Source organism: Ipomoea nil, unplaced genomic scaffold (assembly GCF_001879475.1).
Source record: "Ipomoea nil cultivar Tokyo-kokei standard unplaced genomic scaffold, Asagao_1.1 scaffold1421, whole genome shotgun sequence".
NCBI lineage: Eukaryota > Viridiplantae > Streptophyta > Magnoliopsida > Solanales > Convolvulaceae > Ipomoea > Ipomoea nil.
In genome coordinates this window covers 6,826,224-6,853,811 of record NW_017617849.1, presented here as the reverse complement: position 1 = coordinate 6,853,811, position 27,588 = coordinate 6,826,224, and the positions used below count along the sequence as shown (strand labels likewise).

The window sequence follows — 27,588 nt, the reverse complement described above, 5'->3', positions numbered from 1 at the left end:
TTTTCCATTTATTTTGTTTTCTTTTGATTCTACGTTATCCCTTTGTTCCTTTGACTAGTTTGTTTTCTCTTGTCTCTCTGGCGAGTGTATCCCTCTCGTTTCTTTGGTGAGTTTAATTTTCCTCTCCTTTCTTTGGCGAGTTCTCCTCATAAGCGTGGAAAGATAAAATGGTCACATCAGAGTCAGGCTTAACTATGTTTGACCAGGTCTGTGAAGAAGCACCGAGTTCATCCAACAACTTCGCCTTCAAATTTATAAAATAGTCCGCGATCCAAATTTTCTATAACATTACTAGGAAATTTGTTTATATGTTGACTGTAAAGAATGCACTGTCATTCTAACAATCTGTATTGTAAACATTCATGTTTATGATTAATGAATTAGTCTTTTATTTATAAAAAAAAAAAAAAAAAAAACTTATTTTTAAGGCAAATTTTCTGTTTTTTTTTTTTTTTTTCCTTTTGTTGATACATGAAAAAATAAAATTTAAAATATAATAATATCTCTTATTACCATAAAAATTAAAACTTTATCTTCTAATATTTATAAGATTTATATGTTTATTTATTTAGATCATTTTTTTTTTTTGAAAATATTTAGATCATTTAATTTTACTAACTTTTCGTTATTCATTTTATACCATTTAATCACACATTGTGTCTATTTATAACCAGTAAATCACATAATTTTAGACTAAACAATACTAAAAAGATAAACTATAAGCAACTAATATAATCTTTATGGGATCCTAAAAACATGTTAACCAGTGTTAGGCGAAGTGACTTTACTCGAAAGAGATGATCTTGAATTAATGGGTGAAACATGATTCTTATTCATGAAAATTACGAGTTGGATTTTTGTCTACACTCCTTCGGTTGAGCTTCTCAGGCCGAATATTTTTAATATAAATTTTTCATGTAACCTTACGGAATTTACTTATCAATTAACATACGAATTTACTTATATATTGATGTGTTAGTTTAATGCAACAATTCGATCATGACTTTAATGGATTCAAAAAGATGAAAACAATGATACATCACGTTGCTCCTTCAATTCATGAAATCTTGTTTATAGTCACAAAGAAGTTACTTTATAGTTCTACATCCTTATAACTCTTGATCTAACAACGCATCTCTATAACTCTTCATCTAACAACACATGCATCAAGAGTTCATAAAATGTATCCTAGAATTTCACAATAAAGCTAAACCCAATCCCCTCTGATATATATAAAAAAACAATTACCAATTAACCTATTGCATTCTTATACATATAAGTTTATTTTATTTTATTAAAGTTTTGTCCCTTCAGAGTAGTGAGTCAATAATAAATTATATGATATGAGCAAAAATAAAAACATAAATCAAAGTAAAAAATCGCTGTAAAATAAAATTAATTTTATTGATATTGTTCTATAAGTCTAATCTGATTTTGTTAAAAATTATTGTAGGGATAAATAGTGGTATTTCCACGTAGATAATAACCTAAGCCACCTAGATTTTTTGAAACACAGTAGTGAAGCTCTACCACAAACACACCATCATGTATCTAAATATCCACTCTACATTCCACGTGGCCCAATGACAGAGGATAAGCCACTATCCTTAGCCAATAACAATCATGATTTGGATTCGCCTATATCCCCATGTTGTATGTATATCGTGGTGCCACTTCCATCTCTTCTTCATCCCCAAGCCCATTTTCTCCCTTCCCGACAATTTCCCTCGATCGCTCAAAGAAAAAATGGCGTCCAGATTGATGAGCTGCGGCGTCGCAGCCGTTTGCTCCTCCGTTCTCTCTTCTTCTAAGTCCAAGTTCGCCACCGCCGTGCCCTTGCCCGTCGCCGCAAATGTCACCGCCTCCGGCAGGATCACCATGTCCTCCTCCGACTGGATGCCCGGCCAGCCCCGTCCACCTTACCTCGACGGCTCTGCACCCGGGTAATTAACTTCCATTTTTTACACTATATCAACATGCATAGTTGAAAATTATACAATAAAATGAGATTGATGAAGTTAATTATGTGGTTTGTTGAGCTCTTTGTGGGGAAAATTTCTGGATAACTCGGATTTGATTCCTAGAAGTAACTATTCCCTGACCTGGACCGTTAAACGGACATAGAAAGACCGAGACCACAGTGTGGTACTGTGGTTTACACCAAAAATAAAAATAAAAAACTTATGTGATACGTACAAAAAGGTTTATATTTGTGTGTGCACTTGCAGAGACTTCGGGTTCGACCCACTTGGGCTAGGAGAAGTGCCAGAAAACCTTGAGAGATACAAGGAATCTGAGCTCATCCACTGCAGATGGGCTATGCTTGCTGTGGTAATATTCTTTATTTCAATATTTCTATACTTATTGGATCTGTATCTCGTGAAATGAGACTAATTTAGTGTGTGTACGTTGCAGCCTGGGATCATAATACCAGAGGCATTGGGTTTGGGGAACTGGGTAAAGGCACAAGAATGGGCAGCGATTCCAGGAGGACAGGCGACGTACCTGGGACAGCCGGTGCCATGGGGCACACTTCCTACCATTTTGGCCATCGAATTCCTGGCCATTGCATTCGTGGAGCACCAAAGAAGTATGGAGAAAGACACTGAGAAAAAGAAGTACCCCGGTGGCGCCTTCGACCCCTTGGGCTACTCCAAGCAGGACCCTGCTAAACTCCACGAGCTCAAAGTCAAGGAGATCAAGAACGGTGAGAACATATCCTTCAATTTAGTATCAGAGTACATATATTCTTCAATTTAGTATCAGAGTGACGTAATATTCCTGGTGGAATATTCTGATGTTATGTTTTGTTGGTGTAATGAACGTACAGGTCGCCTTGCGTTGTTGGCATTCGTGGGAATCTGCGTTCAGCAGTCGGCGTACCCAGGAACAGGACCGCTGGAGAACTTGGCGAGCCACTTGGCGGATCCATGGCACAACAACATCGGAGACATTCTTATCCCTAGAACTATTTCGCCCTGAAAATTATATTAATGTAAAACTCCGATCCGATGAACACAAATTTGTAATCCACTGAACTTCATTGTGAATCTTTGGGTCTGTATAAGTACATACCAATTTTATATGTGAGCTCCATGTTACTACTAGAGAAAAAGGTAACTTGCTAGGTACCGTGTTTTGTGTTTGATAAAGTTTTACTCTTTATATATAAGAGTCCCTAAAATGGTGATCCATCATTATTTTTATACCTCACAAAATGCGGATTCATGAGTCCATCCCTATTTTTATACCAAACTATAGCTCACAAAATGATGGTACGTATACATCTCTATTTGTATACTAAATCATACCTCACAAAATATCACTACATTCAATTTTGTCATATTATATCCTGAATTTCATGAATTCATCCTAGGAGTCCATCTCAAACCCAAACTCTTGCTATTTATGGCAAGAATCAAACCTCACCTCCGGCTAGAAGCATTATAAACCTTTTGATTCGTCCAATCGAAAATTAACCATAATATCTTATCAAGTAGAGAATGAAGTTTTGGAAGATTATTATTATATATATAAGGAAAGATCAGAAAAGAGCATGCACTTTAAGTCTTTAACTAATCCCAATTTCCATTTCTTGCTGATAAAATCACATACATCAGTCATGTTATATACAAACATTTCGAGAAACTAGTCATGTTACATACAAACATTTTGAGAAACTTGTAAGCTATTGAGTCAATCTTTTTCATCAAATTCCATAACAAGGATAGGTGAAGGTATTCGAGATTAGAGCACAAAAATGAAGGCTAGTTGCATCACCATCTTTCTCTCCATTGTTACACAAATTGATTGATCCCAAAGTTCACCAATTATTAATTTATTATACCACAGAATATAGTCCTCATTGTAAGGTGAATCATAGAAGGTAGATTATTTAATATACTACCAAATAATGAATCTTTAATACATAAATAATGTACATTTTATATATTAAAAATGTAAATTTAATTTATTAATGACCCACAATATAATTTGCCAAAAACCACCGTTGAAAGGTTCAACAATGAATAAATTATTCTGTGAATCCGGGTTCAAAATTACAAAATTTATATAATGAATGTTCACAATTTTTATATACTAAACGTTCACAATTTACATACTTGAATGCTCACAATTCGCAAATTATGCCATGGAATCGTGTTCACCGAGAATGGTGAACACAAGGCAAAACGACGTCGTTTTTAGGCAAAAAAAAAAAAATTCGCGGATGTGGAGTTAACGGCGCGCGTTTGATCAAATTATGAATTTTCTGTTATGAGATTATGAATTTTATGAAAATTCATAATCTCATAACAGAAAATTCATAATCGCATAACAGAAAATTCATAATCTCACAACTGAAAATTCATAATCTCATAACAGAAAATTCATAATCTTATAACAGAAAATTCATAATCTCATGGTTCCAAAGTGAATGTGCAGGCATGGATTCATAATTTATGAATGTCCGTGATTTCGGAGGGGAATGTGTAGGCATGGTTCCAAAGTGAATGTGCAGGCATGAATTCATAATTTATGAATGTCCGAAATCTTTGTTCACCTCAAATTAAAGTGAAATTGCAAAAGGTGAAAATAAAGAAGAAAAGTCACGCAATTAATTAAGAAAAAAAAATAAATAACGGTGTACTAACACCGTTGGAACCGTGTTCACCATGAATGGTGAAATTATTCTGTGAATCCGGATTCAAAATTACAAAATTTACATACTGAATGTTCACAATTTTTATATACTAAACGTTCACAGTTTACATACTTGAATGCTCACAATTTGGATTGTAAATATTCAGAATGTAAGGTCCATGGCATAACTGTCGTCAACAACGGGCTCATCATCGACATTTGTCCGAAGGGCTTGAGTTTGTTTACCACAGTAAATCTGTGCATGATATTGAACTAAAATAACCTAGCCCAACTCAAATTCTTTATACTATCTACATTTCATACAGCCCAAATTGAAATAAAACTACCAATAAAAATCGAGATCATATTCTTCACATTAAAATCTCGTATCACTTTCATCTGAAAACTTCGTAATATATATGATTGACCAATTCAAATGTAAACTAAGTCAGATAGTTGACTTAGTAATTACAAAATTTTAATATTAATTCTTTGTCAGAATTGTACATTAGTTACTTGCTTTTGAATCGATCAGTTATGAGCAATATAGACTGATTTATTCTTTTGTAGTCATTTATCGATTAGGTCATAAGGCGGAACTCAAAGCGCAAACTTTTAGGTAATGGCGAAGGTTACTCGAGTGATTCACAATTTATTTATTTATTTTATTTTATTAACAATTTTAAAGACTTAAAATTATACTAGTGTGGGTGTGTCGGGAGAGGAGAAAAGACAGACACGAAATCAGGCAAAGGCATGGGGATGTTTGGTTTCTGACACCACACCAGGATTCCCACACTCCTTCCTTCCAACACTATACACGATAAAACCCTTTTTTTTTTTTAGAATTTTCTTCCCCTTTTTATTATACCTTTCAACTTGCTCTCTCCTTCCTTCTTTCTCTTCTTCTTCTTAGCATTTTCCTCCTCTATAGAAATATGGCATCGCCATCCCTTCTTTGCCAGCTTTTTCACTTCTAGACATCACGACAATTTCTTTTATTTAATTCAATTATCCCACTTTGCCTGCCTTATTATATTTGGTACAACAAACAATATTAAACAAATACACCTATAACAAATACAACTACTTTTTGGAATACCAAAAAAAAAAGTATTTAATCTTTTTTTTTTTTGTGACGAGGAAAATTAATGGTCACTATCTGATTGTGTGTATTCTCTGTTTCTATTATAATAGTCTGCAAATTACATGAGAGAAAGATTAACAGTACTAGTTTACAAATTAAATACAAATTGATTGACTAATTGAGTTGTGGTGTATAAACCAGATATTCAAATTCTTATTCCCAACTAATTAGAGTTTTAGATACCATCTATGATCTATAGTTACGTTCTACTAGGCAAATTCTATTGGCTAAAGCTTAAAGGTTAGGCTAATAAGAGGCCTAGACCCCAATATATTAATTGTTGGACTCATTAATTAAAGAGCATGGCTCCCATTGGAGATTCATTTCGAAACTCTTATTCGCCATATTGGAAGTAGTAATGCATAAACTGCACACATAATATATAATCTAATATAATATTGCATGCTGCAATCACAAATGGCCAAAAAATATAATTTACGAGAAAATTTATGACCGCTACTCAAAGACACGGTCTAATAAAATTTGCTTTGTGACTGTAGTTGGCAAAAGACTGATAAATTAATCTAAATTGTACATAATTAACGGGTTCAAACCGAGAAAACGGGTAAATAGCTTCCTAACTAAAAAAGTTCAACTTAATAAGAACTTTTTAGTTATCAAGCAAACAATGTGGTACGAACTCCATTGGATCGGAGTTGCTCCTTATATCCTAATTATTATACTATACTGTTGTACAGCTGCTAAAATGTGCATATGGGTGTTCCCAGCCTAGTCAGTCCCCCCACCCAGCACTCTGAAATTTCAAGTAACTCATCAGTCATCACCATCACAAATTAATTATATATATTCACAGTACTGCACAGAAAGCATGCTTTTGCTCAAGGGATGCAGCGTGTGGCTCTTAATTGGTACTGCAATTTACATAATTTCTCTCGTGCAACTCAGATCCTGCATGCATATATATATATATATATATATGTATGTATGTATATATATATATATATATATACATGTTACATCGTTTCTATGTTTGGGTATGACTTATCATATATTTACTAATTAAAACTATATATATATATATATATATACATACATACATATATATATATATATATATATGTATATATATACATATATATATATACATACATACATATATATATATATATATATATATATATATATATATATAGTTTTAATTAGTAAATATATGATAAGTCATACCCAAACATAGAAACGATGTAACATGTGTGTAAATAGTAAAGAAAAAGAGGGTTCGCCATAAATGTGCGGGTTAGTTAGATATATAATGTGATTATATTTTAGTCTAATATGGCTTTAGAATAATATATATAGAATTTTATTAACAGAAGAAAATTAAGTTGCACGAATTGAACATATATAGATGTACGGAGAAAAAAAAATATAAAGTGCCAAATTAAGAGGAAATTACAACTTTGGTAACTTATACGTAATTATATGCTTTAATATAATTATATTAACAGTCTTATTGTACATTAAACCAATATCATCAATTTCGTTCTTCTATACTATTTTTTCATGCTCTCTGATCTATTATATGTCTCTCTCCCTCGAGTTATTTCTCCATATTCTCTTGTTGAAACTCAATTTTCGCACGCACAAAGTATATATGAACACTTAGAACTAATACCAGCTTGAAATTAGATGGTGTAGTATACTCGTCGTAATCTTATTTAAGGTGGTAAGGGAAATGCATTGAGAAATTTGGTTGAATAAGCTAAGTTTGGTTGGTGTGTGGTGGACAATTCCTCAACCAGTTAGGCAGCTTAATTACTTCATCAGTTTGTTTGGATGACAAGTCGAAGGAAATGTTAAAGAAGAAGATCGATAATAATGGGCAGGTAAGGTAGCTAGCTTAGCTTGTGAATGGAAATAGACTGCTGCCTAGCTACATACAGCATAGCTCCATCTGATCTGAAGAATCTATCTGAAATTAATTCACATAGAGCTAGGGTTTGGGTTGTTGATTCAGTGGTGGTGGAGATGTGTGCAACCCAACCATGATCCATACTTTCTCCAGCCAAAATGTATACTGTGTGCAGTGTGAGGACATGGCCTAATGTATATATATAATAAGTGCTTGGTTATGGTTGGTTTATTTGTAACTATAGACTGCCTGCCTAGCTATCTAGTAGGTCTGATAAAACGAAGATTAGGGCGCGTTTACTTCATTTCTTTGTTTTCTATTCGAAAGTGGGAGATTATGGTTGAAGCGAGTCCGGAACAGTGGCCAAAGAGCAAGTAAGATGTTGGCAATTGTTGTCAATGTTCAATTATATAGGTATACTCAACCATTTCTTCACTTAAAATTGAAAATCATGTCTAACTTGTTCTCTAAAATTTATAAAAATAAATAATATTTCTTCAAATTTTCAAATTGGATAAAAAACAAGTAAACATATATACTTTTTTTATTAAAAAAATTTGACCATTTTTTCTATTAATAAACACATTAATTTGGGATTGTACTAGATACATATGAATACTATATGAATGTGCAATTTTATTTTTGTGACTTACTCTAATACTAATTGTCATTATTAAGCACTTATTACTATGCAAAGAATTATAACGAGCAGCGAATGCAAAACTTTATTCACTTATACTTGCATAGTAGTTAACACCAAGTTTCGATGACAAGATGATGAACTAGCCCCTCTAAGCCTTTGCCCAACAAATAGTCTACTATTGTTCCAACTAAGAAGTACTTTATATAGTTTAGGACTAGAGAAAATCTACCCTGCTAATTAGTACTCATACATTTTGTATATCACTATATTATTGCAGGTACTAACTAAAAAGTTAATTATTTCTGAGAAAAGTTTTAGGTTTGTATTATGTACTATGGAAACAAATATAATGTCACGTCCCTCATAGTATCTAATACAAACTCAAAACATTTTCCATTCACTTGGAACTATACTAGGTACGAATAGTCTAATAGAGTTTTAACTAACTACTTTTCAAACAATTAACTGTTTAAATGAATTATTATAGTTTTAACAAAAAGATATAAAAGTTTGATAAAGCAACTCAACCGCTCCAACCTCATCAACACGCCTCTCAAATCTTACAATCCTCCTAAAGGAGCCATTGTTGGACTATTAGCTTAGCATCCTCCACAAAAGAATAAAGTAATAATACTGTCAAAATTTGATTCTACAACGTTATACATAACGACAACATGCATACATGGCTGTAATATATAATTATGTTGCCCTAAAAATATCCGTACTATATAGCTAGCACTCCTAAGCTAGCAGCTGGTAGGTATAGAGCCATATGATCATGTGAAGCTTAATGATGAATTAGCCAGCGGAATCATATGAACAAGCAGGCCAGGAGCTTAATTTAGCGATGTGATTTAACATGCCCACCAATCATATTGTCTTGCGATAAAGACTTCATTTTTTATTTTATTTTATTTGTAGTGATTCAACCTTAAAGTACTACATTTGACCGGCAAGATGATTTTGAGTTTGAACAATCTTTGTTGTTTTAAAATCATGCTCTCTGCCACTCTACTGTCTAATAATCATTATCTTGACTCATGGTCGAGCTTAATTTCCACCCATTTTCTTTGACTGATGTTTAAAGCCACTAGTGTCGTGTACTAATTGCTACCTAGCTTAGCTTAGCTTGCATCAAATTAGGTTTGAAGTTCGTGCATATATGAGTTGTTTGGTACCTTGTCACGTTCCTTTCCAGCCATCGTTATATGGTAGATCATGGTTCATTATAAATATTATATGTGGACCTTGAATTGGTCCAAATTATATACATACAATTAACATATTATATAACTTCAATCAAGTTAGTAGTCACATGATTTTAAATTCGACTCCACATAAAAATTGTCTATTAGTGTTATTAATTTGAGCCGGTTAGTTAAATGAACAACCTAAGTTGTTTTACTTCCTTCTATTATTTTGCCAGTTAAGATCACAAGACGGACTTTACTCATCATAAGGATAATTTACTTTCGGGTAGCAGCTACCTAAATCAAAATTATAATAATATGTACATGCTAAACAACCTTTAATTTAATAAATATTGATCATTTTCGGTACTTGAAATTACAAGGTGTTTGGTTGGGAGGAGGGAATTAGAGAAGAAAAAAATTGTACTTCGGTGAGAAAATAATAAAGTGAGAATTTAATTTTACATTGTTTGGTAGACATTTATATAATGATTGGGGATTGAAAATAAAGAAGGGAATAAAAACTAAAATACATTTGTATAATAATAATATAATAATAAGAATTGAAGAAGGATAAAATAGTCATTACCATAGAATTACAATTCCACTGTTGGAAGGAGTTGCAATTCAATTCCTTCAAACCAAACCATGGAATTTGGTAGGAATGGAATTACAATTTCTTCAAGTGCGTCAATTGTGTGAAACTTACAGTAAACCATTTTTAAAACCTTAGGTGTGTGGTGCGTGAGTTTTGTGCTTAATGTGCGTGGGTTGTGTGTACTTAAAGTGCGCCAAATTAATGCTTAAGGTGCGTTCCTTCGCACAACCGCACGCGAACCCCTCCCCGCACCTGATCCATTCTATATATATATATATATATATATATATATATATATGTGTGTGTGTGTGTGTGTGTGTGTGTGTGTGTGTGTGTGTGTGTGTATGTGTGTGGTCAGATTCTTGTACGAACATTGCTTCCTGTGCAGTCACGCACCATTAGGTACACATAAATGCACCATTAGGTGTGGTGCATTTTTTTGGTGTGTAGTGCATTTTATGGTACATTTGTGCATTTCATTTTGGTGCATGTATGAACATTGTGTGGTGCATTTGTGCATACCTAATGGTACAATTCGCACCGACCGCACCAAAAACATTGTACTTATTAGAATCAGTATGTATATATATATATATATTTGATATTAATTATCATTTTTAACACATTTAGACTATATTTGTCAAATTTCATCAACATTTGGTCAATTTCCTACCTAACATACCTTAATTTAAATTTTTCACATGATAGTTGTGTGAGTTATTTAAATTTAAATAGCATGTAAACGACACAGTGAAATCTAGTAAACTTGGAGTTAATGTTGACGAAAATTAGAGAAGATTAACAAAAAATCTTGATTGAGGTTATCAAATGTGTTATGAATTTAATAGTCGTGCTCTAATTAAATGTTAAAATTTTGATAATCAATGAGCAAACATGAAGAAAAAAAAAAAAAAAAAAGTACAATAATCAAGGGACCAAAAGTAAGAAAAAAAAAAAAAAAAAAAAAACCTCATTGACAAAATTATTATGCATGTAAATATATGTGAGATAAAATAACAACAATATAATGAAAAATAAATAATCGTGACGAAAGTATGCAATAAATAAATAAATAAATATATATATATATATATATATATATATATATATATATAATTATTAATTAAGAAAGATTGCATGTTTGATACGAGATCATATTATGAAAATCTTTTTTTTTTTAAGAGCTAAGAAAGGGTGCGTGTTTGAGATCATATCAAACTATATATATGATTACAAGATTGACATACCCAGCCCAGGTGGATCTTCAAACTTTATTAATGATGATGTACGTTTTTCATCATGCATAGAAAATTATCCAAAAGCCATCCATCTTTACGTAGAGATATATATAACACATCAATATATAGCTTTATGAAAAGTGCACCATTTTAATCTTTGCATTTAGACGACAGAGATTGTAACAACAATTTATATTGGAGTAGCTTTATGGCAATTGATCTCAAGTGGCTGTCAATCTTCAAAAGCAAGTGAAACGACAGCTTGCTGCACTGTACTACCTCATCATCTTTTTTGGCCGCCCCTCCATATATCCTAGCTTATTTTCAACTACATTTCAAAAATATATCTTTCATTTGTTTGTTTTCTTCATTTTAATTATATATGTGTTTTGATTTTATATAATATATGATATGTCACATTGTTGGAGAATAATAATATTGACCCTTAAAAGTTCAAAGACTGACCTAAAAATCAGTTAACTTAGCCTCAAAATAATTTATTTGGTCAAAAGAGACGGTTAACAAAGTTAGAAGCTCGGCTAGACCTGCTACATCACCCTCCAACGATTAGGGCACGCGATGTCATAGGGAAATAGTTATGATTTGTATTTATCTGAGGTAGCATCATGGTAGATTGCGAGTATCATCATTTAATTTGTAACCATTTGAATATTTTAGATCTAGAAAAGTACTATACGTATCATTTTTGTAAATATTATAAGGGAGAGCATTTCAAATTCAATACTATTCTTAGAACAACTATTGTTCTTTTTTTCTTTTTTTTTTTTTTTTTTTTTTTTATGGTGTCAGAAATTTGATAAAAAAAAAAAAAGAAGAAAAAAAAATGGAGGGTGCATGGTCGCCAATTGGCAACCACCATCAACGAGCTCAATCGGTGCAACTTTACTTTTTTATTGTTTTTATTTTCTTCGTCGAGATCCACTAAATTTGAAAAAACTCACCAACATTGCAATTTTTTTTTTTTCTCTTTTCTGTATTAGCAAAAAAAAAAAATACTGACGAGGAAGCTCTTAGCTTTGACGGCCTCGAGCCTCTCAAAGCTCATTCTCTTATTTATACAACATTCCACTCCTTCACACACAAATTTGTCTAACTTCAACCTACCACTATACGTTAGTGTCACAATAATGTTTCAATTAACATTAACACACATATTAATCATCCAATCTGTGCATCTTAATTTACGACTCTTTGTATCTTTATACATAAACACAACATACTATACGTTTCGAAAATACGGGCACATATACAATATAATATTCCAATTCCACATATATCCACCTGACCATGGCTGGTTGTATTGATGTCAACCCCAGAAATTTGATCACTGGTGCACTTGCATTGGCAGCAAAAAGATTCTCATGAGACATTGACTGTTCATAGGAAATTCACATAAGTTTACACATACGATTATACAAGTTTTTCATCACTTACCAAGTTGCCATGCACATCTGAAGCAATGTTTCCATGAACTTATAAACGTATGTACCTGCAGTTAGTGTGTCTGATCCGTGAGAGAGAGAGAGAGAAAACTAATACTGCTGCAACATATATAACTGAATAATTAACTTCATTATATTATTTTAGTAGTAACAATAATAAAGTATATATGTTAATTACCAGAATGGAAAGTACACTCCCCACTGTTAATTAATTGTATATATAGTCTGCAGATGGAGCTACTAATAACAGTATTAGTGGCTACTGCTATATTAGCTAGGTATTTATATATTATTGAGCCAGACTAATCTTGAGCCTTAGAATTTCTGTTTAAGAACCGTTCACGCTTACATGTACACTTTATGAACAAAGGGTCTTCATCATTTCTGTCGACTAGTTCAAGACTTTAATTAGGGTTATTATTGGTCGAACTAACAAAGATAAGGTATACTAGAGTGAATGAATTGATATTTGAAGTGTTGTAGCAGTGGAATGGCTTGTGAAATGATAGTAAAAAAAAGGGTGTTTTATGTGTGCTGGTTCACTTTTATTTTTGTTTAGTTTATATAGATAAAGAAAATGGGAAGAAAGAGATGGTAGGAATCCATGTCGGCCAAGCACTTGAAGACAAAGGAGGTTCAGAGGAGAAAAGCAACCGTTCCCAGAAAAAGAAGAGATAGAGTGCTTGCTAGGATTTCAAACCCCATAGCTCAGAAGAAGAAAAGCAATAAGCTTAGGAAATTGCGTGGTTATATTATTAGCAACAACATCACCTCCCCCACCCCACCACCCACCCACCCACCCACCCCAGAGGACCCTAGCTTCATTTTCTCTCTTTATATGTGTCTTTCGGTGCAACACAGAACCAACCCTACACCCCATTCTTTCCCACCTCCTTTCTCTCCCAGCTTTGATCGATCTGGTGTGTGTTCATGTATGTTCATGATGCTTGCCTGCCCTGCTGCAATTCTTGTTTATTTTCTGGTGAGAAAAAGAAAGGGAAATTGTGTGTGTGTGTGTGTGTGTGTGTGTGTGTATGATGATGGGTGGGGCTTAAAGTGAGATGGATCCATTTGATTAGGACCCCCCCATCTCCCTCCACTTCCATCTTTCTCATCATCTCCATTCTATCCTTATATATCCCCAGTTCTTCCCCTCTTTCTTCCTCCCTCGGTTTCTAATCTGTCTTCTTAATTAGCTAGGGCAGATACAGATGGATATATACGTATATGCGTATATATGCCTGGCTCCCTGTATGCCATTTGCAGAGCTCACCGAGACCTCGACGGGCCTCCGTGAATGGCGTATGAGGAGCCAAGCATATTCCCAATTCGTGTGTATGTATATATGTATATATGCTTCCATACTTCCATTCCCTCCTACCTACCTTAATCAACCTCAGATCATCATGTATTACATGAAAAAACAGATTTGTTTTCGTGGAAATTAAGGTTTCTTATTAGGTTTTGGTGTGTCATTTTATGCTCCAAAACAATGAAAACACACTACTCCCTTCATCCCACCATTATATATATATATATATATATATATATATATATATATATATCAATCTCTTCTTCCAGATCGATGAAGCTGAAGGTAATAACTAACACATCTCCCCCTCCACTTTTTATTCTTAATTTTCTGTTTCCTTATATGTGGACTTCATACATTTTTATAGTATGGAATTTTTTTGTGGCTGAAGGGGAATAATAATAATGTGATGCAATGGCTGTAGTATAAGTGTTGTCTTTATCAATGGGGATATATATATGGTCTGAATTTTGTGGTTTTTTTGTTAATAAAATCTTGGTGATAAAAAAAACTCGCGGAATAAATTTTTATATTTGAGAATTGAGATTGATTGGACTGACATGTATATCCCTGCGAATTAAGTCTGCTGGGTTTTATATATATTAGTCTGTTGATTTAATACTGTATTCTATATACCATACCCAAATTCCCATAGTGACATATATATGATGACAGCCATCAAAGTTAACAATCCTTCAATATTCTATAATCAGTCTCTCACTCTTGACCCAACTAGGGAAACCCACAAACCCAAAAAAAAATTTAAAAAATGATTTTTAACTTACTGTTTTATTAGACTGTTAATCGGGTAACTTTTATTTTTAAAAAATTAGAAAAAGCCATTTTCTTGGAATTTTTTTCCAGCAAGTGATCTGAATAGACATTAATTATTAGTACTCATAGTACCAGGTTCCTAGATTGGTTGTATGTTTTATACTATAAATGTTTTGTTATATACTTGTGTAGTTGTGTCTGCAATAATGTGATTAAAATAAGAGTAGTGATGAAGAAACTAACGTAGCAAGCAAGCTACATTATATTGTGTGTGTTTACACAACATTTATAGATCTTGAAATTTCTGAAACTTTAAACATAATGTTTTTGTGGGTATATATGTGTGTGTGAGAACAGTGGATAGATACTCCACTGAATAGATGTTAATGGGATATGATGTTCAGATTTAGCATAATATAATAATGTGCAGATCAGAGGATCGGGGTTGGTAGGTAGGTAGGGTTTTGTTTATCCATGGCTGTAAAGTTGGAGCAAATGGATTCTGGAGAAAGTAATGTCAAAATAGTTATGAGCAAAACGAGGAAGAAGAAGAAGGCATGATGAGGGAGAGGTAGCTTTAGCTTAGGGTAAGCATTTGCAGAGAGGAATCTGATGGTGCAGAGAAAAATGGAAGAGAGGGATGGACCACTCTTTTTTTTTTTCAAAAATTTTGATGGTTTAGCTTTGGTAATAATTGGTATAGTTTGTGTGGGCTCTTGGCAGTTGTCCTCTCACTTCAAAGAATATTGAGTTATTATGATTTCTTATAACATTGAGAAAAACTTATAACTATTATTAAAAAGTGTATACTGAGTAAATTTTGACTCTAATCAGTAATGTAAATCAATTTAGATTATTCATAATTGACCGAATAAATTGTGTTGTTGATGGGTTGAAGGAAGGGTGTGGTTGGTTAGCACTTAGCAGGGAATAATGTTGTTGGGTTGCACAGTCAATGCTGGTCAAAAAGGGACAATTCGCTTTCTAGGGAAAAGCAAAAGGACCCCTCCACCCCTGCCTACCTATTCACTTTGGAGATCTTCTCCTGAACCCAATTGGATTCTCTCTATCTCTCTCTCTATATATATATGTTTCTCTCACTATATTCATCTCTGCATGTGGTTTTCCACCACCCACCTGCCCTCTGCCACCCTCTAATCCTCAGCCAAACTTTAATCTACAGAACATTCTCCTGGATGGCCAGCCCTGTCTGTAAAGTTGGGGAAATTGCGAGGTGAGATGGACTTTAAGCGAAAAAATAATTACTAAACTAATTATCTGATCAACTTAGACAGAATTATAATTTTTCTCTCTTTTCTGTGATTATCAAACTAACTGTACGATCAACTCGGTTGGAAGTTGTTCACGACAACCAAACTCGACCGGTGGAAATTGAAATTTTCATCTTTCTCAACAGTTGATAGTACGTATTGAAGCTTGATTGATACATTTGAATTATGAGTACATAGGTGGACGACCTGGAACCGGAGTATAATGTGTCCACATTGTCACAAAACATTTTTTCTCGACAATATTCCATGAGCCATTGTACTTGTGTGTCGATCGAATCTTTTGTCCAAGATTTATATATTATTTGTGCAATCGACATGATGCCAAGGGAGAGTACGAGATTCTTTGCTTTTCTGGGTTCTGCCTTTTTCTTCAGGCCGGATTGAGAGCAACCACGGTGACTAAAATGGATGAATGCAGTCTGATCTGTTTTCTGAGGTCACCCATTGATTCGCTTCCACTGTTACTCAAAGTTATTATGGGGTTTAGGGATTACATCACATATTCCTATACTCACACACAATACCTTAAATTAAAGAAGATCAGATCATGTTTACAAACTTCCATCCGCCATGTAATATTTACTTAATTTAATCCCTAATTTAGTACAACCACTCAATTTAGTATGGTGAATTACTAATAATTGAGGGACCAAATTGGGTATTAAACTATTAACTTCAACAAAATCATTTAAATGACGTTAAATATAAATGTATGTTTGTCTATTCAATTTTAAGTGTTAAGTCCTTTAATTCTCTTTTTTTTTTTGTCCGATTTGTATGTGTCATTTCACTTTTAGTCCTTGTTTTTTCAAAACATCCTTGTTGGTCCTAGCATTATTATGGAATGACCCTTTTTTGTCATCCGTTAACAAATATATTTAAATGATGTTATTAACCACTCAAAATCTTCTTTTTTCTACTTTGTAATAAAATTGTTATCAATATATACATAAGTCAACTGCAAAATCTAAAAAATTGCAATTAAAAAAATCACAAGTCTACTTCATGACAAGCCTTAAGCCTAATGCATAAGTCTACTCCATAAAAATCAACAAGACTTGTGGTTCTACTACCAATAAGAAAAGAAAAATACTACATGTACTCTCAACTTTTACTCCCTTTCACAAATTCTTGATGTAGACACATTCACTGGGACCATATGATGAAAATAATCAATCTTTATTTTCCATGTTATGGAGTAAAAGTGATGGAGTAGAATTTGAGAGTATATGTAGTAGAACTCATAAGAAAATGGATTTTGAGTGGTTAATTACTTCTTCATTTTTAATGTCATTTAAACATATTTGTTGACGGATGAAAAAAAATGGTTGTGCCACAATAATGTTAGGACCAACAAGGATGTTCTTTAAAAAAAATGACTAAAAGTAAAATGACACATATAAATCTATGATCAAAAAAAAGAAAAAGGACTTAACACTTGAAATTGAATATATCAAAATGTCTTTGTATTTAATGTTATTTAAACAATTTTGTTGACGGGGGACTAAAAATGGTCACGTCACAATAATACTAGGACCAAACACAGATAATTTGAAAAAAGATCAAAAGTGAACTGATACTTATTAATTTAGGGTGAAAAATAGAAGTGACTTTTCAATTTATTATACCTTTGGTTTATATTTTCTACGAAGTAAAATATATAATTATATTAAATAAAAAAAATTATTACTGAAAACTATCATAATCATATCATATCTTAAAACATTCTAAACACAAGATAGGTGTCTTTGCAAGAGCATATGCAAGCTCATTCCTAGACCTCGAAATAAAGTTGATAGAACGTGACCGCAAATTGCTAAGGAAAGATTTACAATTACTAAGAGTCAGACCAATATACCAACGAGTAGGAAGACACCTATTAAGGGCACTAACTATATATATTTTTTCCTTTAATTACTCTAGTACTAATAATTATGCTTCACTTCATTTTCCTTTAATTTGCAGCAAAGGATACGGTCAAAAGGTTGGTTAAAGGAAATGACACTTGGTCTACAATATCATACTTTGTGAATATTTAATAAAGTGCGCCTTTTTTTTTTTTTTTTTATTTAAATAACCAAGCCACGTATAAAGTGTAGGCCACTTGGTTCACTAATCTCGGAGCATAATGCACGCTAACATAGTCCAATAATAAAGTATTTTTATTATTCATAAGTTTAAATTTTAAACTTAAGGATCTTGTTCGCTAATCTCAAACCATAACTAATTTATACTTGTACACAAATGTCACAATAAAGTTAAATTTATACATGATTTTTTTTTTTTTTGCCTTTAAATGAAAACATTTTTAAGTTATTCTAAATTGGTTGATCTGTTGAACTATACTCTAAAGTTATTTTTATTATTCATATAATGCAGATAAAGGAGCATACACAGACTTAACTAATTGGTCCAATAGGCAGTATTTAAAAAAAGAACTCAATGTTTAAAATTTGACAGCAACACGCATTACATCATGTCAATTATGATGTGACTTATATTCATTTGGTATTAATGAATTGATTGAATCATCACTAATTAATAAAAATGAATTTAGTTATCAATTAGGTGATGTCACATAAGAATGAAAGTTTTTATGGAAAATTTATGAAAAATGTACAAATATGCCATTGAACTATTTATGGGATATCAATTAAGTCATCGAACTTGAATAAGCTCCAAATTAATTCATGAACCCGGATAAAAAGAGTCATTAGCATTTTTAATAGATTAACAATATATTTGCGCAAATTGGAATGTCATGTGTATTTATATATGTAGGCCACTGAACGTAACATGAAAATGCAATTAGGCCACTGAACACTCCAAAAAAGTGCAATTAGGCCACTGAACACTCCTAATGTATACAATTTCACCGGATAGCAGATTACTTGCTTATGTGACAACTGAATTGACATTTTAAATAATTTGCATACATTTGACCCTTTGAAATCAAAATTTAAAGCCCTAATTTCTTCTCTCCCCTATTTTATTCAGGTTCTTCATTAACGTATGTAATTATTATTTAGAGTGTTCAGTAGTCTAATTACACTTTAGTTTCGTTCAGTGACCTAATTGTTTTTCATATTCCATTCAGTAACCAATTTGAACCTTATTCATAAAAATAAAGTAATTTTATATTTTGATTCTCCCTTACAAATTTATTATTATTATTTATCTGTATAAGCAATTTTGGGTTGGCATGGCCATTGGCCACTAGTGATGTATACACATGCACGCCGCCTCAACCTTTTAAATGAATGGTTATTACGCACACAAACCAACGCTCACCCTCCTCCCTCACTGTCGACTGCCAACCGCCACCACTCCGGAAATTCCCCGCCACCAAACCTGTAACAGCGCCACTGCGCCAGTAAATTTTCCGGAAAGGAAAAAATAAAAAAATAGTTTATCTGCATCGCCGCTGAGTTCTCTCAAAGGTACGATTTAGGATCTGTTGATTCCTTTTGATTCTCAATCCGGAGATTTGCTTGTTTTATATATATGGTATAGTATGGTATACTCATTCGAGATTTTGAAATGCTTTGCGTGTATGAGTTTAGATATGATGGAAATTGTTGGCACGTGTGAGGTGAATTCTATTGCCTGCGATGATGTTTTGTCTATGCGAATCTGTCTAGGATATATGGAGATGTTATGCGGAACTTTTCTATAGAGTGGGAAAGAAGTAGTTAATCTCAATTCGAGCCTTATCCGTGGGATAGGAATATAGGATCTGTTGATGAATCCCGTGTTTCTACGTTATGCTTTGAAATCGCGTAATTAAAAGGAGTGTTGAGATTTAAGTATGGAATTATGTGTTGTAATAATGCGCTTGTATGCAGTTTTTAAGATGTGTGGATAGCTGGAGCTCAATAGCATTTAATTGTTTCTACTGCTTCTTCTTTCACTTTTGATTTCATGTTTTATGATCAATGTGTATTTAATGCCTTTTGTTGTTGTTGTAGTTGTTTTGCAGAGGGCAGTGATATAGTGGAGGCTTTTTGAGCAAATTTGTGTTTGGGGTTGTATAAGCACAACATGAATTATACTTTGTCATCAATTTCAGATGTTGGCCTCTCATTTTGTGGAAACATTCGATCCAAAAATCAAAATTATTTAGTGCCTGAAACTTTTGCTAGAATTGGTGATTCAAACACAAAGGATAAATTCCAAAGGTCTCAACATGATGTGAGAAAGATGATCATTTCCAGCCATTTGGTTCCTAGACCATTGGAAGGATTGACTACATTAAAGAAACAGCTGGAGTCACCAGTTAAGAAGTTAGAACTTATACGGACACTGCTGATTGACAACTATGACAGTTACACATACAATATATTTCAAGAACTGTCTGTCATCAATGGATGTGAGAGTTCTCTCTCTCTCTCTCTCTCTCATTAGACTTTGATCAGCACTCTTAACTGTATGGAGTTAACTTAGAAGTAGGTATTAGATCCTGTTGCTTTCTGAATATTAGGCCATTTAACCTTTAACAACTGAAATAACCGCAGTTGAGATATTGTGCATAAAATACAATCCATGGCACCCTAGTCTTGTTCCATGCGCAAGACATTGACGAGAACATCATCTTCATGTTTTTATAATCAAAGTTTCGTTTCTTTTAGTTATGCATTATTACTTTAGGAACTTTTGTTGTACTTAACTTCTCCTTGTTACTATATTAGTGCCCCCGCTGGTGGTTAGAAATGACGAGTGGACGTGGAAAGATTTTTATCACTACCTTTATGAAGAAAAGGCCTTTGACAACATTGTTATATCACCTGGTCCTGGCTCTCCAACATGCCCCTCAGATATAGGTTTGACCGGAATACCAAAGCTTCTTCCTTTTCTTTCTTTTACAATCTCCAGGCAGTTTCATTTATTCAGTGCGATGAATGACAAATGCATTTGTTCCTCAAACATGGTTCAACTACATTCAAATTAAAGGCAATAGAATTTCATACATATTTTAATAAAAAAAAATGATGGAGTGTCATTGGTGTAACAGCTTCAAGATTTTGATGTTTGTTTTTTCAGTGCACAACCTTTTTTATTGTATTGTTGCCAATCCCTACCATTAGTGATATGGCAGGTTGTTTCTTTAGTCCCTAATTTGGTTTTGTATAAGCTTTTTGTGCTCATAATTTCCCTAAATGCGGTTTCATGACCTGATTTTATATTTTAGGACTTTGCCTGAGGCTGTTGCTTGAGTGCAGTGATATCCCTATTTTAGGTGTCTGCCTTGGCCACCAGGTAACACAAGCAGTTTTTAGTTCATGTACTTTTGCATTTGAGCTTATAATATTCGATTTTCTTTTTCTTCCAGTTTGTGGTTTTGCAAATGAAATTCTCTCCAATTAATAGTACTATAATGTTCAAGATCAATAATCTGTTGGGAAGCAAATTCAAAATTTTTACCTGCTTTGCACTTTAGACTCCAATGTTATACTCAATTGTGTTATTAGATCATTGAAGCTTTTCAGATAAGGTCTGCTCTGGGCAGAGTATTTTCCTTTTTAATATCATTTTAAAAAAATCCATCCTAATGAGAGCTCCAAATAGTATAAATATATAATTATATAAACCAGGCATAGGCAGAGCAGATGAGAGGAATTTCAGAAGACAACATATACTTCTGTGCCATTGCATGCAATATTGACAATTTAGTCTCCTCTCACTAGATTTCCTTAGCTTTCTTCATGGGTAACAACAAAGCTTTGTGTGGTCTAACTGGAATATCACTTTCTCAATATGGCCACAAACTTGTATGTAATGTAGAATCAGGAAATAATATATATAAAAAAAAATCTTGTCAAACACATTTTTGAACCATCAGGGGCATGGTCATGGGATGAAGGGAATGCTATAGAACTTGGAAAACATTCATTGGCATTTTGTATTTTGGGGACTATAAAACAAACCCGTGCATCTTTTATCAAACTGAGGTAGGAGTGTTTGGCAGTACTTGTACTATATCATTATTTTGGAAAGCTGTACTTTGTATTCCTCTGGCCTCTGGGTCTGGTTGGGAAACTGTACTCCTGTATTTAACTTGTTTGGTCATATTTTCTTCTTGTGCCCTGCCACCTGAATCAAAACTTTTGTATAATAAAAAATTCAGTAATTCACTTTTTTTTTTTTCTCACCATAACAATTTTTCTCAACTGTGCCATGACTCCTTGACTAGTTTACATGCTTCTGTATTTAATACCATTTAAAAATGCATTAAAGTAACCATATTACCTCACTTTTCAAACCACTTATTGTTTATCTTAAATCAGTGCTTTTTTTTTTTGAAGGTATAAATCAGTGCTTTGTATTCTTATTAATTGTTAATTTCAACAGGCTCTAGGATATGTGCATGGTGCTCGGGTTGTCCATGCACCTGAACCTGTCCATGGACGTTTGAGGTACATTATATGTAGCTACTAAGATTTTTAGTTTTGTAGATAGATGTCATTCATGATTTTGAGTACTTGGGAAAAAGGGTCTGCATGAGGTAAAAACATGCATTGAAGCCATGCATATTTAACTGTCCATTATGTAACTTTTCACCTTAGCTAAAGATTGATTGTGAGATTCCTATAATTATTTGTTCACTCTATTATTATTAAAAACAATGGCTTTGATAATTCACATCAGAAATATAGTTTAGAGTGCTTGGGTAAAAGGAAGGCTTACTCACTAGGTAAAAAATCATGTATAAGCCGAGCATATTTACCTATCCATTATGTATTTATTCACCTTAGCTGAAGATAGTTTGTAAGGTTCTAGTAAAATATGTGGTGACCGCCTGGTTACTTATATATCTCTTTGAACTGCAATTAATTTATTTTCCCCCTTATCTGCTTGCAGTGAAGTTGCACACAATGGTTCTCAGCTATTCCATGAGATTCCCTCTGGAAGAAACTCTGGATTTAAGGTTGGGAGGATTTTTCTTGGAATGAAACTATGTTTCATCTTAGGCTTTCCTTGTTGCATTTTATTTTCTTTTTATATGTGTGTGTTATATTTCCAATTATGTTGACTATAGGTTGTCTGCTGAGGCTTAGTAGAAAATTTTTTAATGTATGATCTTTATCAATGTTCAGTTGTAGCAAGTGTGCAAGTAGATGCTTGAAGGTAATCTTATTCCTTCTCTTTTGATATAATTAGGTGGTTCGATACCATTCCCTAGTTATAGAGCCTGAATCACTCCCAAATTTTCTCATTCCCATAGCTTGGACTCCAACTGCCAAGACAACTCCTTTCTTAGGAAGATCTCAATCAAATTCCTTCACTGATGCATGTGAGGGGGTGAATGGGAAGAAAATTTATGTTGGACATTTATCCAAAAGAGACGGAAAATCATCTTTTTCTTGTTATGCTGAGGAGATTCAGGCTGGACAAATCATTATGGGCATCAAACATTCCAGTAGGCCTCATTATGGAGTGCAGGTTTGTAGTTTGTTATCTTCATTGTGTTTGTGCGTGAAGATCCTGTTCTTTCACTATGTTGTAGTTTGATTTTTTCTTTGGTATCCAGTTCCATCCTGAGAGCATTGCAACCTTCTACGGGAAGCAGATTTTCAAGAATTTTGCAAAGATCACTAAGGATTATTGGTTGGGGTTGAGGTCATCCATTAGTGAGAGAAAGGTTGATTATGCTGGTAATTTTTCTATGAAGTAAATTGTGTCTATATTCTCACTCTGATCTCCATTTGTTTACAGAATAACCTAGAAATCTCTAGGTGATTTAGCTATAGTTGTGACTTCTGAGTTTATTTCTATCTGGTAACAGAAGTGATGAAAATATCATTAGACTTCCTGATATAATTTACTTTCATTACATTACATTACATTAGCTACTGAGGAAGATAGAGATAGTCAGACAGAGTTGCACCAGAGAGCATCCTGCATGTGTCATACCTAGAAATGTGTCACTAGTGACCAATTTCTGGTTTTCAGTGAATTATTTTCCGCAAGCTATTCCTTGATTTAGAGTATTTTCAACATCTCCTGATCTCTATATTCTGTTCATTGAAGTGACGACAAGTATTTACAGTTCTAGGTATAGTCCTGGGATTAGTTCTCATCCATTTCTCCATAGAATGACCTTTTGTTTTAACCCTGATCAGTGGACCTTACTTAGCATGCATGCAGGTGCCTAATGTACACAGATTACTCAAATCTGTTTCAAGAGGAGAAAATACGGTGAATAAATCGGGTGAGAAGAAACATATCTGCACATTCAACACTATACCTTCTTCAAATCCGAGCTATAATATAAAATTTTTGAAGATGAAATGGAAAAAACTTGATTGCCTGGCCAGTCAAATTGGAGGATCTAAGAATATATTCTGTGAACTATTTGGAGATCAGAAGGCTGAAAACACATTTTGGCTGGACAGTTCCTCAACAGAAAAGGTCTCTCTTCTCTCCCCAACTTGTATCTATGTAGTTCTGTTACAGAGTACTATGTTTTTCAAACTGTCTTTTTCTTGGACTCGGGCAGGAGGAAATATAGAAGAAAGATAGACTTTCATCCAACTTTTCGGCACTTCTCCTCCAATAGCTTTTGATGCCCCTGTTTATTTATTTACTTATTTATATCTATATCTATTTATGATGTCACACTATTACTTGGCTGTTATACAAAGATATACCTTGATTAATCCTTTATTGCAATTATCTTTGTTTAAGATAGTTATGTATTTAGGATAATATATAACTTAACAAATGTGTATCTTTCTTATAGCTTAAGCTTTTATTGAGATAAAATACATCTTTTGACATGGTGTGCAGGAGAGGTCCTACACCAATGCCATTTGACTTGTTTCCTAGGGAAAGTTTATTTGCAACTGACCATGTCATTTCATGCATGAATTTTCTGTTTCATCACCAATCACATTTTCCCTCATTCTTTTCTCCAATCCACACCCTCCAAAATGTTAATATTTTTCGTGACAATAATCTGCTGAGTAATATCTAGGGAAGAGCAAGGTTTTCATTCATGGGTGAAAAGGGTGGCTCTCTATGGAAGCAGCTTACATTCAGGTTATCGAATCAAAGGTAAAGATTTGGTCAAGACTGTTGCTTATTTGCCTGACTAAAATTTTTTCTTTTTTCTCAATTTGATAATGTACACCTTTTTACTGCTTTTAAGTAACAATTATCTGTGTGGCTTTGCATTTTCAGAGATGAGGCATATAAAGGAGGTGGTTACTTAACAGTTGAGGATGCTAGTGGTTATGTTCAAACTTCATATCTAGAGGATGGATTTTTTAATTATTTGAATAAGGTAACCTGTGGAACTAGATAAGAATTTCTCCATATTTGTATGGAAGTTGCAAATAAATATGATAAACATGTCGATAGCATAACTATCTCCTCTTTCTTTCTTTCTTGCTCTCCTCCTTCCCCACTTTTGTACCCTGATAACCAACTGCTTTGACTGACTTATTATGTATCAGGAGCTTGGGTCATTTTGTTATGATGAAAAAGATTACGAAGGATTGCCATTTGACTTCTATGGTGGCTACATTGGTTATATTGGGTAAATATCTAATATTAGTCATGCATTAGAAAACTCAGATTTTCTCCATTGTCTTCCTCTTAATATCTCTGCATGCTTTGCATTTGATGTGTGTGCTTGTTTTGGGAACTACTTTTCCTTTTCCCTTTAGAAAAAATTGGGGGAATTCCCAGTCAACTAAAAAACTTTGCATATACTTCTTGGAAGAGTGTGGGAGTTTAAGTTCATAATTTTTGGATGCATGGCCTGTGAATAGTAGCCCTTTGAGAGCACAGATTCTCATGGTTTAAAATTCAGAATCTATGCATATGTATAATCATTTGGCTTCATTACATATTTTTCCTGTTGGCTGACATTGAGTAACACCTAATGCAGGTATGATCTTAAAGTTGAATGTGGCATGACAACTAATCGTCATAAATCAAGGACGCCAGATGCTTGTTTTTTCTTTTCGGATAATCTTATTGTGATTGATCACGACCATGATAATGTCTATGTTTTGTCACTACATGATAGAATCACAAGCACGTCCCCTTGGTTGGATAATATTGAGCAGAGACTTCTCAACTTGAAATCTTCTCACTCTACAACATTTGTGTCTCCAGCATCACGTGCTAGTGAAAACTTTCTGGTAAAAACATGTTTTTCTGCTGAGAAATCTAGAGAGCAGTACATCAAAGATATTGAGAAGTGTCAAGATTTTATCAAGGATGGAGAAAGTTATGAGTTATGTCTTACAACTCAGATGAGAATGACAATAGGGGAAATAGATTCTCTGGGGCTTTATGTTGGTCTTAGAGAAAAAAATCCGGCACCATATGCTGCTTGGCTTAATTTTTCAAGGGAAAATTTAAGAATATGTTGCTCTTCCCCTGAGAGATTCATGCGATTGGATAGAGATGCAGTTCTAGAAGCAAAACCCATTAAAGGGACCATAGCTCGTGGTTCAACCCCAAAGGAAGATGAGTTGCTTAAGCTACAATTACAATACAGGTAAAGGATTATGCTTTTATTATACCAGAAAATAGAATAATAGAAGCAAATGATTGCCTTTTCTTTTCTTTTTATCAGGAGAGCTTTCTAGCTTTAGATCCCTAACCTTCTCTTGGTCACTAGAATAGAGCTTTTCTTTAGAATTGTTTCCTCAAGCAACTTGTTTCGTAAAACCTGGTCTTACAGTTATACTATTTTTGGCAGTGAAAAGGATCAGGCTGAAAATTTGATGATTGTTGACCTATTGAGGAACGACCTTGGGCGCGTATGCGAGCCTGGGTCTGTCCATGTTCCCCACCTTATGGAGATTGAATCATATGCAACAGTTCACACCATGGTGAGCACAATTCGGGGTAAAAAACGGGCAGATGTAAGTGCAGTTGATTGTGTTAAAGCTGCATTCCCAGGTGGTTCAATGACAGGTGCACCAAAGTTGAGATCAATGGAGCTTCTGGACTCTGTTGAAAGTTGTTCCCGAGGTATCTACTCTGGTTGCATTGGGTTCTTTTCATACAACCAAACATTTGATCTCAACATTGTAATTAGGACAGTAGTGATACAGGATGGTGAAGCTTCAATAGGAGCAGGAGGGGCCATTACGGCTCTCTCGAATCCCAAGGATGAGTATGAAGAAATGATTTTGAAAACTAAAGCACCTAGTAACGCTGTTATTGAGTACGTTAGGAATGCATAGAAACTAGGTCATTTCAGGAGGTCCAATACTATTAAAGATTATTCTTCCTTGCTAGCCCAGAGAGTTCATTCTTTGTACAATATACTAGCCTTAGAAAAGTGTAGCCACCTGCAGAACTCTCGGGTAGTGGTGTGTACTGTGTAGTGCTCTTATTATATTTACGGATCTCAAAATTCTCAAATGCTAGTTTGTCTCTTTTGGTTACTTTTTGTATGC

General features: G+C 33.7%; 2 protein-coding genes across 3 annotated transcripts; both read left to right on the top strand.

The window, feature by feature from the left end:
* The first annotated feature begins 1,665 nt into the window (after nt 1-1,665).
* On the top strand, nt 1,666-3,204 carry LOC109187479 (chlorophyll a-b binding protein 6, chloroplastic). The gene is made up of 4 exons (XM_019337680.1): nt 1,666-1,943; nt 2,229-2,331; nt 2,416-2,707; nt 2,831-3,204. The coding sequence occupies exons 1-4, from the start codon at nt 1,747-1,749 to the stop codon at nt 2,980-2,982; spliced, it is 744 nt and encodes a 247-aa protein (XP_019193225.1). The 5' UTR covers nt 1,666-1,746; the 3' UTR covers nt 2,983-3,204.
* Nucleotides 3,205-19,431: 16,227 nt separating this feature from the next.
* LOC109187465 (aminodeoxychorismate synthase, chloroplastic) lies at nt 19,432-27,576 on the top strand. 2 transcript variants are annotated; one of them, XM_019337653.1, is made up of 14 exons: nt 19,432-19,608; nt 20,148-20,537; nt 20,857-20,988; nt 21,357-21,424; nt 22,517-22,581; nt 23,027-23,093; nt 23,327-23,608; nt 23,697-23,820; nt 24,303-24,577; nt 25,143-25,222; nt 25,349-25,451; nt 25,624-25,706; nt 26,061-26,678; nt 26,883-27,576. In XM_019337653.1, the coding sequence occupies exons 2-14, from the start codon at nt 20,210-20,212 to the stop codon at nt 27,370-27,372; spliced, it is 2,715 nt and encodes a 904-aa protein (XP_019193198.1). In that variant the 5' UTR covers nt 19,432-19,608; nt 20,148-20,209; the 3' UTR covers nt 27,373-27,576. The 2 variants fall into 2 exon arrangements, with proteins under 2 accessions (XP_019193198.1, XP_019193199.1); XM_019337654.1 differs by having other exon boundaries at nt 19,434-19,608; nt 20,137-20,537.
* The last annotated feature ends 12 nt before the right edge of the window (nt 27,577-27,588 follow it).

Bases quoted from the DNA above. Each gene is read 5' to 3' on its own strand.
- LOC109187479 (XM_019337680.1), top strand. From the start codon at position 1,747: ATGGCGTCCAGATTGATGAGCTGCGGCGTCGCAGCCGTTTGCTCCTCC. The intron at 1,944-2,228 runs GTAATTAACTTC...GTGCACTTGCAG, and splicing joins CTCGACGGCTCTGCACCCGG to AGACTTCGGGTTCGACCCAC. The intron at 2,332-2,415 runs GTAATATTCTTT...TGTACGTTGCAG, and splicing joins GATGGGCTATGCTTGCTGTG to CCTGGGATCATAATACCAGA.
- LOC109187465 (XM_019337653.1), top strand. From the start codon at position 20,210: ATGAATTATACTTTGTCATCAATTTCAGATGTTGGCCTCTCATTTTGT. The intron at 20,989-21,356 runs GTTTGACCGGAA...TTTATATTTTAG, and splicing joins AACATGCCCCTCAGATATAG to GACTTTGCCTGAGGCTGTTG. The intron at 24,578-25,142 runs GTCTCTCTTCTC...AGTAATATCTAG, and splicing joins ACAGTTCCTCAACAGAAAAG to GGAAGAGCAAGGTTTTCATT.